This window comes from Symphodus melops (assembly GCF_947650265.1).
Source record: "Symphodus melops genome assembly, chromosome: 8".
NCBI lineage: Eukaryota > Metazoa > Chordata > Actinopteri > Labriformes > Labridae > Symphodus > Symphodus melops.
Genome location: NC_136698.1, coordinates 3,571,668 through 3,585,244, shown reverse-complemented (window position 1 = coordinate 3,585,244; position 13,577 = coordinate 3,571,668). Strand labels below are relative to the sequence as shown.

At 38.3% G+C, this 13,577-nt stretch overlaps 1 protein-coding gene across 1 annotated transcript; it reads right to left on the bottom strand.

Annotated features, from left to right (window-relative positions):
* Positions 1 to 296: 296 nt before the first annotated feature.
* On the bottom strand, positions 297 to 12,380 carry LOC306827661 (regulator of G-protein signaling 5-like). Its single transcript, XM_079349615.1, has 5 exons — positions 12,265 to 12,380; positions 11,173 to 11,286; positions 8,364 to 8,425; positions 3,842 to 4,008; positions 297 to 2,534 (listed from the first exon to the last, which is right to left on the bottom strand). Exons 1-5 carry the CDS (start codon positions 12,306 to 12,308, stop codon positions 2,370 to 2,372), a joined length of 552 nt encoding a protein of 183 aa, XP_079205741.1. The 5' UTR covers positions 12,309 to 12,380; the 3' UTR covers positions 297 to 2,369.
* Between the last annotated feature and the right edge of the window lie 1,197 nt (positions 12,381 to 13,577).

Here is a 13,577-nt window from a genome sequence, read left to right as displayed (position 1 = left end):
CTACTGATGGAGAAGAAGAATGTTTAAAGAAAATCAAATGCTGGAATAAAGTGCAGGATTTAAAAAAAAGTCTAAAAATCAAGTGGCTGTAAGTGGAATGAAATGCATTTGGTATAGTTGCTACAGCTAAACGGTGAACAGAACAAAACTTCATACACTTAATTTAAAAACAACTTCATTAGGCCGTTGTTGCTGGTGTTTCCATATATTCCTTGGAGTACTGTCTAGTTTTTTTTTTCTTTACATTTACAACAGAAACATATCTTGTGAATTATCAAAGAAACACAAGGTGACAATTGAAATTATTTCCTCTTTTATAATAGTTAAAACACTGAATGGAGATCTGGCAACGAGTCCTCCCAAAGAAACACGAGCTCCATAGTCAATTTAAGAATATCTTCAGACACAGTTGTTTGTAAGTGGTTGATATTTACAAGTAAAAATAAATACATCTTCAGGACTTGTATGCATATATATTTTTATGTGACCACTCCCAACACTTACATGCAAGGCTACATCAAACCATGCGTACTCAGCACTGATAAAGCCTTCATTGATTGTTCAGTAAGTCGATGGTTAATTTGTCATTTCAAGGTCCTGACAGCAGACTGGCCAATCTGTGTCATTAGAAACCCTGGTCAATGTTGCTTAATAAGGAAATATTCTTGATTTTATAATTTGCTAATTTCAGTTTGGATTTGCTTGGTGTCATTTCACTCGAGTGAACAATAAGGACTTCTAAAGTGCTGAATATCTATATAACAATACTCATTTGTTGTGTAAGACATTTCAGCTTGTGTTTGATATAAAAAAAATAAGCAGTTAAAAAGTAAATATTATCACACGTTATGGTTGCTACATTCAGCTTAAGGTTATGTACTTGCACACCATCACAAACTCCACCAACACATTGGTGCTAAACGTTATGCCCGCTTGGTGTAAATCATGTAAATACCAGTTTTCATTTCAGTGTGTTGTAGTGAAAAAATAATTCTTGTTGAGCAGTAAAACAGTACTTCTAAGAATAAGGTCTATAATGACTACAACTATATGATTGCATATTCCTTAAATTTCCCTTTTGGCTTTGAGCTCTTTTTCAGATTCAACATTAGACTTTCTCATTGGCTGGTCATAAAATGAACACAATAACTAATTATCTAAAGCTACTATTAGCATTGCCTGCTGTCTCCCATGGCTTTAGCAGTGTATATATATCTGTCTGCATGCCTGCATCCAACTTGAGTATTAATCACATGGAAAGAAAGACCTCTCTCTGTTTAATCCTTTGCTTTTTCCTTTCTGTTTATAAGATTCCCTCCTACTCGGTTTTCCCATCTTAGCAACTTGCAGTTAAGTGGTAGCCAAGGAGCTCGACCACTGAGCCAACCAGCCAGCACTGTTCTCAGGGATGACTCTCACATGCAGGATGCTTCCTAAAAAAAGTGGCAGTTTGGTGGAATCCAGACTTAACTCTATGTGAGTGTGAGAACATGGAAGAGCAAATGGTAATGTGTGATAATCATGTATCATGTGTTGATACTAGAAAAGGGTTATCAAGGCTATATGTTATCTTTTATTACAAATACAAATCATTGCTTCTTGTAGACAATCTTTCAATCACTGGTGACTATGACTGTTGTTCTATTCAGTCTTTCTCTTCGGGTGTCTCCATAGACAGAAATTGTAAAATGTCATCGCCTTTTCGGCACTCGGAATAGCTGCATATCTTTAAATGTTCCTAAAAAGACCACAAAGCAGTCATAGGTCACCCTGTCTGAGACAGAATACAGGGAGCCTAAGTGAACTGTTTTAAAAACGATTTCACACAAGACTACATTTACGACATTTGTCGTTTTGAATACGTCATAAAGTTGAGTTTTTGGCTGTTTTGTCAATTACATCCTTTGTTCTTTATAGAAACACGTTGGCACCTGTTGGAGTTGGATTTTGAGTCTGCAGGTGTGCGAGCCAATCAATTTGAGGAAATTTCAGCTTAGTAGGGTCATTTTAGGAGACCCTTAAATCATTTTGATAATGAATATTATTGATTGTTGTCAATATTAGGTCCTCACTAGCGTGAGCATTTTTGTACGTTTCTGTGGATGTGTGTTGTTGCTGTTGGGGAGGCGGGGCTGTGTCATAGGCAGTCTTTTATTTTAGCAAATCTCCAATTGAAGTTAAAAAACAATATTTTACCTTCTTGTTTTGGATTTTTTTTGGAGAAAAACAAGTCTTTTCTTTGCAAGCGATCTTACACAAAAAGTCGTTTATTAGAAATATTTAATTTAAGAAGCTGTTGTGGTCATATTTCGTAACTGCTGTTTGAAACATCCCCACCTCCCCAACCCTCAGATTCCTGCTCTTCCTGCTTAGTTGACCAGGAGCTCCTGGTACTGCTCGGAGCGCAGGAAACGGCCGAAGGAGTCTTTCTCCATCAGGGCGAAGATTCTCTTCTGAGCCAGGTCGAAGGTGGCAGGGGAGAGGTCCACCAGGTTCCTCAGGGTGACGTCCTTGGTGAAGTGGTCAATGTTCACCTATGAAAGAAAATATAGTGTTGATACTTACAATTAAACAAAAAAATGGAATTAATGTAAATGCAGAGATGTGATAATGCCTGTTACACAAGACTCAGTTGGCCAATCCCAATCTCCCCCATAGAAGCCTGGCACTGAAGCCTTAGCAGATTTAAATGGCGTCATATAGTGAGTGAGTTTGGAAGTCTGCAAGGACTTAAGATGGTATAAAACTGAAGAATGGGACACTATGATTACATCATTTCCAAACTAAGAAACTAGATGACACCCACAGTATATATTCGTGTGTCACATGTATTTTAGTAAAAAATCAAAAGTCCGTTAGGCACTAATTTTTACCTTTTAGTAAATATTTCACTAAAAAACACAAACATCTCTATAAAAACATGACGAGTTGAATTTTAAAGTAAATTATTTGCAGTTTTTTTTCTGGTCCTTTACAAGACCAATTCTTCACTGATCTGTTTGGAAAGTCTGTAGAAAAGTGGAGTCACGTTAAAGTCTGTATCACACACGTGTTGGTTCATCTGTGGAGACCGGTATTGGGCAAGGGAAAAGGACTTAAATGATTCCACATTATTGTAGGACCATTTTAGGCTTGAAATAATTATGTTATTTATTAGCACTTATTCTGTGCTTATGTAAGACACTGTGTTTATTCAAAATGAGTTATAAACATAAACAGCTAAGTCCCATGCAGATCAAGCTCATTCCAAGAAAAACACAAACTTGAGACCTGATGTTTACAAAGAGAGGCGGATCCAAATAGCAAGAAAATGCTGATGGGGATGAACCAGACTTTCATCCCAACTTTTAACTGAAGTAAAAGAAAACATTTTGTAGGAGTAAAATGTGAAGTATTGGTCAATCAAGGTGCGATCCGAAGTATTGTTTGTGGTGTATTCTTGGGCTATGTAAAAAATTAATAGAGCTTAACTTAACAACTTAAGGTCAACTTAATGGAATTTTCTCTTCACTGGGGGGTTTGTAGACAGATAGTGCCAAATATTAGCGATACAAAAACATGGTATAGTGAAGTGTATTATGTATTTTATTTATCTATTCCTAACATAATTGCTGCTTTCATGCATTGCAAACATTTTGTGGTTTAAGTTTAAGTCAGTAAAACTCTTCACAGACGTAAACTATCAGGGCAGCCACATTTATGAATACATTAAACCCTTTTCTTACTGTTTGAATTCGACTCTGAATTTAAGAGTATCTTGCACTGAAGCTCCTGTAAGCTCCTAATTGAAACCTGAGGTATCCATTACGCAAAGCCTGCTGCATGAGTTAATGTCACTAACCTCTCTGGGCCCCTCAGACTGGATGAAGTCCTCATAGATCTTCTTGGCCTTGGCAGACATCTTCACTGGGTTCTTGGTCTTCTTGAAGTCCTCGCAGGCCATCCAGAACTCGATATTCTCATCGCTGAACTCAGACTGCAGGAAGCTGCGGAAAGCGTTCAGACCATCTAAAGGAGGGAGAAGGACAGAGACTGTCAGACGTGTCCTTAACCAAGTAAGGACACATTAGACATGTGGCTTCAGGATCTAAGGGTTGAACCCCTGACCTCAAGAGACCCCCCCAAATATTAGTGACAAACCACAGTGTATTAGTCATTTACAAAGTAGTCAAGATGTCGTATTTCTCATTTTCAGCCTATTCTGATGTCATGATGACAGAGGAAATTGATTTTGAGAGCTTATTAAAGAAACTCTGAGCCATCAGGTCTTAATTAACTGCTTTCATCCGCACCAGCCAGAAATTACACAGCACAAGCTTAATGTCCAGCACAGAAGCAAAATGGAAGAAATAATCAGCCACAGTTACATGATTGTTCTTTTTTCATCTCTGCCCGTATCTCTCCTGAACCATAGATGACGGGGACACATTAAGTTTGAAACACATCAGCCTGATGGAGAACTGGGGGAACACTCACACTTCTTAAGCATCATTTCCACGTCATACCTATTTCTAAATCTGGGACAAAGCAGTCTCTTGTGTACCAAATGTCAAAAACAGCATCAGCATCACAGCTCTTAAAATAACGATGCCATTTCGTCTGAATATCATTACGGATCATTAAATAATTGAAGAGTAATCATTTTAACAGAGAAGGGGGAATTGATATGGCTCCGTGTCTAAAAGCTCGTTATGCCATCATTTGAAAAAGTGACGTATTGCGGAATAAATAGAAAGTCAAATTACCATTCTAAAACGGTGATGTACTACAAAGAGGTTGATGTGTGCATTGATGAAAGCATAATGAGATCATGTTATATTTGAAGTCCTTTTCATTGATTTTTGTGGAGTGTATATCTGTGATGTCAGATCAGGAAATAGGGAAAGTTAAAACCAACGTAACTTATCTGGAAATAGTTCAATGGACTTCAGCTTTTTTCTTGTGATCTGAATACTTAAAGCACTTTTACACCGCATGTCACACCTACACATTCACACGCTGACGGCAGAGATTCTCGGAGTTAACTGACCCACTCAACTTGGCGTTAAGTGTATTTCCCAAATGGCTGCGTAAGCTGGGAATCGAACCCTCGACCTTTCTCGAAGAGATGACCAACTCTACCACTGACTCAAAGCTGTATAGTAATACCTCAAATATGTTTGTATGAATGCAATTAAAGAGACTAATAGAACCAGACCTTGGTGCACAGGTATGTAACTTTTTAAAAAGAAAATGCCAATAAAGTGTTAAACTGATTATATTTTACAAGTTAAAAATGTGTTTAAGCTCAGAAATCCCCCGAAGATAAGGATCCTAAAAACAAGGTTTGATAAAAGAACCAGTCATTTCAGTGAGGACTATTGTAATCAAACATAAAGGCTGTAAGGACTCCCATTGTCCGAGGGAGCCTGTGCTGCAGTTGATAAGCACTCAGGTTTTTATCTACAATCTGAACGGCTGGTTTGGTTCAAAATAGCACTGAGACGCAATCAAGCTGCAGCTTTTTTTTTGTGCAGCACAAGGACACAAAAACAGTTGCTCAGCCATGCACTGATTACAAGCTGTGGGTGTGTTAGAGATGCAAAAACACATCAAACTGAAGCCGTTTAGTTTCCATGACATTTTTTACCTTTGCGTTTTCAAATTGCAACAAGCTAAATCTGCCTTTATAATTAACTTAGTTTCACAAGTTTTTAATTCATCTTACTGTATCTGACATTCAGAACAAGCTGCCCAGAAAGAAAGAGCTGACTTTCTGCAGTGGAAGTGCAATCTTCTTATCGAGAAAGAAAGCACTGTTGTCTTTCCTGTTGCATAATATACATTAACATGATGCAATTCTTTAACATCATGACAAACAAGGGTTGAAGTCGGGGCTAATATTAACATCTACGAGGCAATAACTCAGTGAGAACCCTTTGGGAATGAACCAGGGAGCTGCTCCAAAGAATAATGTTCATGTAGAGAAATGATTATGCTGCAGCACTTACAGGACTATACTATAAATCAATGCAAGTGGAGTCATTTCCACGTCTCCCTGGAGATGTAAACATAACACACATACAGTATAGTGACCTCTAAGGTCCAGTACAAACACACACACACAATCATACAGGCGTGCTTACATTAGAATTGTATATGTGCCTGAGCTGACGGAGCTTCTTAACGAAGCCACCCACTGAGCTGTGCAGAGGAAAATGTTTCTCTGCACACATGTAGCAGCAGGTCAGTAACATCCGTACGTGCTTTACTTTTGATGCAAAAGGGAAACTGAAGTGACTCGTTAGCATTGGAGTTTAAACATACGGCTGAACAAGCATCAACAGTTAGAGTTAATCATCAGTCTTCAGCCTCTCCGTGCTCTCAGTGAAGTAAACAGTGGAGCCAGGAGCCGCTGTCTGCTTTGTGTTGTGTTTGAAATGTGTTTCACTTCACATTTACATTTTTCTCACTATGAGGCTTGAGGTGAAATCTTAAACCAGTACAGTTGCATTTGGATCAAGCTTTGAATTCACCATGACCTGGATGACTTAGAACTGCACTACACTATAGGAAACACTATATTTTTCTCACTTTACAGCTGAAGTCAAAATATGATCATGTATCAGTTTCTTTTTTTTTTCTTTGTAGAAATGTGATTTAGAATATCTTCTTGTTTATTGATGATGCTGATTTTGTGTGTGCACGTGTGACGTGAGAGGGAGCGAGGGGGAAGAGTTTTGCCCAGTATAGGGCTGTGCATATGAGACACAAACAAATCAACCTCAGTCTGTGCGAATTTGTGAATGCACTGTCCACAATTGTACTCGTATAGTGTGAGCTCTCAGGTTGACAATCGGGTCATAGAGTGTGTAAAGTTAGGTTGTGTCATAAACGATTCAGTCGCACGGTGTGAGCTTATGTTCTGCTGTATTCCAGGCTTTAGTTGATGAAATGATGTCCTTTGTGAATACAACAAACTGAGCTGTTATTATGGAAACCAGACCCTGCAAGCTAATCTGTGCAGAGTGCAGAGCTCAGGGAAGACTTGTGTTCTCCTTTTGGTACACTTACAGTGAAAGTGCTACATAACAGAGACAAGAGCTCTGAGTATGACGAAGCGGTGCTCTCGCTCTCTGGTTGTGACGATCCAAACAGTGCAGACACTGCACAGTTTCAACGTGGCCCTCACTAACATGTGAAAGATGTCCTGTATTTAGATTTCAGTGAGGGGAAAACGTTGGTGGAACTAATGTGGACCTTCAGAAACGGAAAATGTTTTTAAACTTCACTAATACTGAGATGGAAAAAGGCCATCTGTAACACAAGATAGCAGGCTATAAAACAAAACAAAAAATGTCTCCTCTGTTATTTTATTCACCGAGGAGTAGGTTGAGTGAAACAATTGATATCTGCTAAATGTTTTCCTCATCGGATCAGGATGCTTCTTACGACTTCTGGTATGCAGGAAAGAATTGAGACGTGCAGGAAAAGACGTGTCAGATGACCTTCTATCCTGACCTTGGTTGTCACGGTGAGCACATTTTTTTGTTCAGGGAGGTTTCTTGATAGGTTTACAATATGTTTTGTACATGTATGTATGTACACCATATAATTGTTGTAGATAAAAGACATGGACTGTAGATCATCACTGGTGAAGCCTGAGTGAGAGGGGGCTTTAGAAGCCCGTTGATGGTGTTGCACATGCTGGAAATGTTGTCTCCCCCTAACTTTCAATCAAAAATAATGACAGGCTAAGAGCTGGAGATGAGGCGGGTTTTAATTCTACTGTCAGCCGAGCAGTCAATTACCATATGAATAACTGTTATCCTTCATAAAATCGAAACAGATAAGTTAGAAAAAAACAACCAGGCTGTAAACATGTTGATTTCCGCATTAAAAAATTTGCATTTTGGAATGGTCGCATATGTGACCGCCATGTCTTCTGCAGCCAGCCTCATGTGGACACTCGATGATGTATATTTTTGCACTTCAGCATTAGCTTCATTCACCTGAGGTCCGCTTGGTCAAACTGAAAAAAAACCACAGATGTTTTTTTCTGAGCTGTAGTTTTAAGGCCTAAAAACTGTCACTAACCGATCTCTACCAACCGAGCGCCATCAACGAGGTTGTAAAGATTGAAACAGAAATTCTCTCAGGAGCTCCATGAACTCTGTTATGTAACCTAACTTAACTTTGGCAACAACGACTTGACAATGCAGTTCACTTAGAAGACTTGTTGGATCGATCGTCCCCACCTTCACCTTAAGTGAACTTTGTGTTGCACTTTAAAAAAAAAAAAAAAAAAAAAGGCCCCTTAGATAAAAAGTGATGTGTTAAGATGTAGTGAGTAGGAGAAAGGAAAGAAGAAAGGGCAGACTTACAGCCATTGTTCAGGACTCGGTCCAGACTCTCACGCCACTGAGCTGCCTCCTCAGGAGCGGGCCTGCACACACAATAGCACAACTCAGTCAGGGTGATCAATTACAATGGGTTAAAGTAACAGAATATTTGGGGAATTAAAGCTGAAATACTAAATCTAACTTCAGTCGTGTGACAGGAAATAAAATAATAATGTCGTACTTATAGTAGTCTCAGATACAATGTGAGAATAACAATTTGAATCTGAGGAGCTGATTTCAGATATCTTGGTTTTGTTCTTCTTCAATTCATCCATTCATTATCTGTTCCGCTTTTTCAAATCAGGGTCACGGGCGAGATCATTGGCTATTGGGCAAGCCGGTGGTCGGTCAATCACAGCTGTGACACATAGAGACAAGACAACCAACGCTCACTCACAACCTACACTCACGAGAAAATTTATAGTCCCCAACTAACTCAACCAAAAAAGCATCTTCTCGAAGCTGAAGAACCTGGAGGGAAGCCATACATGGCTTATTTGACAGGGATTTGAACCAGGAACCTTCTAATTCATTTCAATACAAACAACTTTATTAATCCCGGGGGTAACTGGTTTTGGGCAAAAAACAACATGATGTGATGTGTGGACAAGAATTATACAAAAGCTAAAAATAAAATAGGACCCAAAGGAGATACAAATGTTAAACACAGTGATTCGTAAACAACCAGAGTGAATAAAAAAACAAACAATTAATGGCTCAGTCAGGAAAAGATAAAAAACATATCTTTGGGATAGAAGAATAAAAGTCGGTTAAAAACGTAAAACCCAAGGTGCGTGATGAAGCAGGTGTAACATAAAAACACCCTGATGACATCAGAGGAAATTCAGTGACCTCCTTTTCTCACCCCAGTCATGATACCAATGATTACTGCAAATGTTCAAGGCTGCCACGAAGTCTATCATCTCTGTGGTAACTCATTGTGAAAATAATACTGACCTAACAGACAGATATTTAACTAAAGATTGTAGAACTTTAAATTAGGTTTCAGAAGTCTGTCCAGCACAATATGAATTGTGAAGAGGAATTCGTGGGTAAGAATATGACAATAGGATTGCATTTTCCCAACTTGCATTTTCTCCCCCATTGTTAACAAAAAAGCGACTTTGTGAAAACTGCAGCCTACAACACTCTGAAAAGCTTCAAACAGGCGATAAATAATGAAAGATACTTCTGATGTGTGTTTCAAGCCTCACTGAGCCAGACAGCATCTTTTGATCTCAGAGTTAGCTTAAACATTGAAGTCTGGGAAACATCAACACTGAACATTATTCATTGTCTGTGTTTGTGTGTGTGAGACAAATCACTGGACTCAAACTGTGAACACGTTTGGAGAGGAGCTGATGTTTTTGTGGCTTGACAATGTACAGACTTTATAAAGTGACGTTATCACACCGATGCTTAATGAGCACTTGGCTGGCTTTAAAAGGCAGCCAAGCTCCAGTTTAAAGTGAATTAGTTGCTGTTCACAAAAATTTGAATGTGATCAAACAAACTGATTACAAATCTGGACGACAATAATGTTTCCAGGTCAAGAGAAAATTAAGATGTCGAAAACCAGGCTTGTTAGAGCCCAAAATGTAACAACGACTCCAAATGTTATATAAAAAAGTAACATAACCTAAAATGTAATAACTGAGTGATAATGTTACAAAATGTTAAGCCCAAAACGTAATAGTTACAAGTTGTTACATTTTTGGCCAGTTGTTACAATATGGTGAAAGCAAAATGTTTTTCTCCGAATGATGTTACAACTTGTTACATTTTGGGCAATAAATTACACCTTTGGGCTCGGCACTTTGTTACATTGTTTTCATAACATTTCGGGTCGTCGTTACAATTTCTAGATAGTTGTAACATTTTGGGATCAAACAAAGCTGTCAACATGAATTACACTCACTAATTATTGCTAACAGTAAAGAAGTGCTGTATTTTCTCAGTATTGACACATAATGACATCAAAGGGAAGTAACACATGGCCAGAACACAAAAACAAAGTCTAGTAAGCTCAAGCCTCACAGCCGGCCTTGAAACTGCACAGCAGACTTCTAGTTAGGTTTCTAAGAGTTAATTTTATGTTTGGCGCTGATTCTGAGGGGAATAAGTTTCCTTTAAATATCTTTTTCTGTAGGTTTATCTTCTTCTTCATCATTTGGCGTATTTAAAAATGTTGATTTTCTTATCTTACAACAAACTGCTTATGTTTCCTCTGTTTATTTCTTCTACGTAACAGCTGATTCATTTCCCTCTGCTGTCTCTTGTGGAGTTGTAAATGTTGTTGTAGTTTCTTGTTGGAGCTGTCTTTAGGTTGTACTTATGCATGTCTCTGCTTGTTTTGACTCAATTGTGTTACGTATTGTGTCTTCTATTGCTTTTTCCTGATATAATACAATTTCAACACAATGTGTTCCTTACGTTGGCTGAAATCATCAGTCAGGCATTGAGTTATTTTCCTGCATCACATTTTCTCTTGAAGTTTAACAAATTAAATTCATACATCACAGTTTCCAGTTTGTTAAAAAAGAAAAATCAATGCAGGGCAAAATGTAAAACTTTCTTTGACGAAATTGCTTGATAGGTGTTTGAAGAATTAAAAAGTAAAGTGCAGCAGTTGCACGTCTCAAACATAATTCATCTCTTATTCAGTCTTTTCACAGTTATTCCAAACCAAAGTGAATATTTAAAGTTGTGTTCTAACACTAACATCTGGGCCTAATGTCTGCAGAAGTTTCTTCTTAGTGGTGGTGGGTGGGAGGGAGAGAAGGAGACTCACTTTTGCAGCTTCTCCGGCTTCTTCTCGGTCTTCTCGGGGTACGGGATGATGAGGTCGATGGCATTTTCGGGCTTCTGCAGCAAAACTCCCAACTTGGACTTGATCTCCTTTGCCCTGGAAGACAAGAAGGCAGACAAGGAGATTAGTCTTTGCACAGGTTTGACAGCCATCAACGAATAGTGACAGCACTAATACTCTATGACAAAGTCTTTGTTATGTTTAATCCGACACAGATCTAAAAACTGTCTGTTCAATCAGTTTTCATTACCCTTCAGTTCTCCAGAAGATTGATGTACATTTACACAGAAATCTGAGGATCTTGCAGATCTAAACTTTACATAAAGAACAACAGTGTGGTTTTAGGTAAGAAAAAAAAAGAAAAAATGGCAAAAGTAATAAAACCATGAAGACAAATGAGGCTTTTAACTGTAACTCTACAAATCTTATTCGGCCATATTTGGAGAAAAACAGTGCCAGAAATCTAAACAACAATATTAAGCCTTAAATGTATTAAATTTATCTGTAAAATAACAAAAGAGTGCTAACTGGTTTGAGTTTAGACCAAAATGTGACGAGCATTTATAGCAGAGAAAACTCAAGAATTACCAGAAGGTAACAGAGTCATATTCATGATGCTTTCATTTTGAAGGAAAAGATTTTTCCAACATTTAAATCCCCCCTAACTCAAGTTTGACTGCCGATGCAATGCAACACATGTGACGTTCTTCCCACCTTGACTAGTCCATAAAAGATTTAGTGAAAACATTCAGGTTGGCATTAAATCTGTTTTTTAAGTCACAATCTCAGTTTTGCTGACAGAAAACAAAGTTCACAAGATGATGCCTTTAGATAGATGATATATTTAGAGATATCTATCTATCTATCATCTATCTAAAGGCGTCATCTTTGTTTAAGCCTCCTCAGATGGAAACTCTTGACCTGAGGATAACGGTGTCTTTTCTTGATCGTGTTTTTCCACTCAGTATGACGAGAGCTGCTCTAAAAAGGTTCAACATATGTCCAAAGTTTCACATCAAAGAATCCCACTGTTCAGATATGACAGGAGAGGAAGTGTGAGGATGCAGGTCTCACCTCTCCAGGCAGGATTGGGGTAAGGCAGCTAATCCTTTACACATTTTTCCAGCTGTTTCTCAGTCTCTTAGAGTGAAGTCAGTCGTCCTGTTAGCTCTCAGTGATTCACAGTCTCTTTTGCTGTCTGACTCGGGCTTTCAGCACCGCAGGAGTTTTATACAGACGTCCTGTGGGCTCTGGGCCAACAGCTTAACCAATCAGGCTGGAATGTGTTCAGCTCGGGGAGCCGGGATGAGGAAGGGCGGGTCTTCAGATATAAAATGGATGTTTGCTTTGAGGTTTTAATAAATCAAACGATCCAGCACCTGTGAAAGACATGGAAACAGGTCCGTGACTTTTGTTTGATCCAGTGTTATACGTAGGAACATTTGTAAATTAGGTGCTACCATAAATTGTCCTCTTTTTTTTTTTTTTGATATGATAATGAATTTTGCACAATTAGTTACATCCATTAAATGCACATTTGTTCTATTTTTTACACCACATTTTAAACATTTCCACTAATGTTTCTTAATTTTGAAGAATGAATATAAAGTTGCATGCAGTATTAAGCATCAATACAACTGGGAGGACAGTATAGACAAAAAAACCAACAAAATCTGACACAAATAAGGACATTAAGAAACAATACAACCAGAGGCACTGGTTGTCAACAGGCAAGGCCGGCAATGGCTTGGTGCCCAAGAGCAGAAGGGGGCCCCTGAGGGCTTTCAATTCAAAAACAACAGCAGCGGCCTAAAATGTCCAAAGTTTGCAATGACAGTAGGAAACCTCTCTTCGCCTTGATAAGCATGGTATGCATTTCAATGTGAAAATCAAAGTTAGTTAATGAAATCCAACCAAGTAATATAGAGAAGAATTATCTGTCTGTAGGAGAGAAAACAGAAACAAAGGAAGAAGAAGAAAAGAGGGAGAGGAGTAAACATCGGGACACTAGCAGGCATAATGGTAAAAATGCGGGTTGTAGAGCCCCCAAAAAGAAAAATATAGATAAAAAGGATAGAAACAAGGAAAATGGGAAAAGGGAGAAGGTCGTTCTTGCATGGTATCCTTTAAAGAGAGAAAAGGTCATGGAGTGATGTGTGAGTGTTATCGACTATATCTCTGTCTTGAAACATTTCTGTTGAATGTGTGGAGACAGAGTGGTTTTAGGCATGCCAAAGCATACGTGCCTATTTTAACGTTGACACATGTTATGTGAGAGTTAATCAAGTTAAACAAACAAGCTTGAGCAAAATTACTTTTCATTAAGGCAGCTCAGTTTTTATGTTCAAGACATTATTAATGTTTTGGATGTCTTTCATTTTACCACT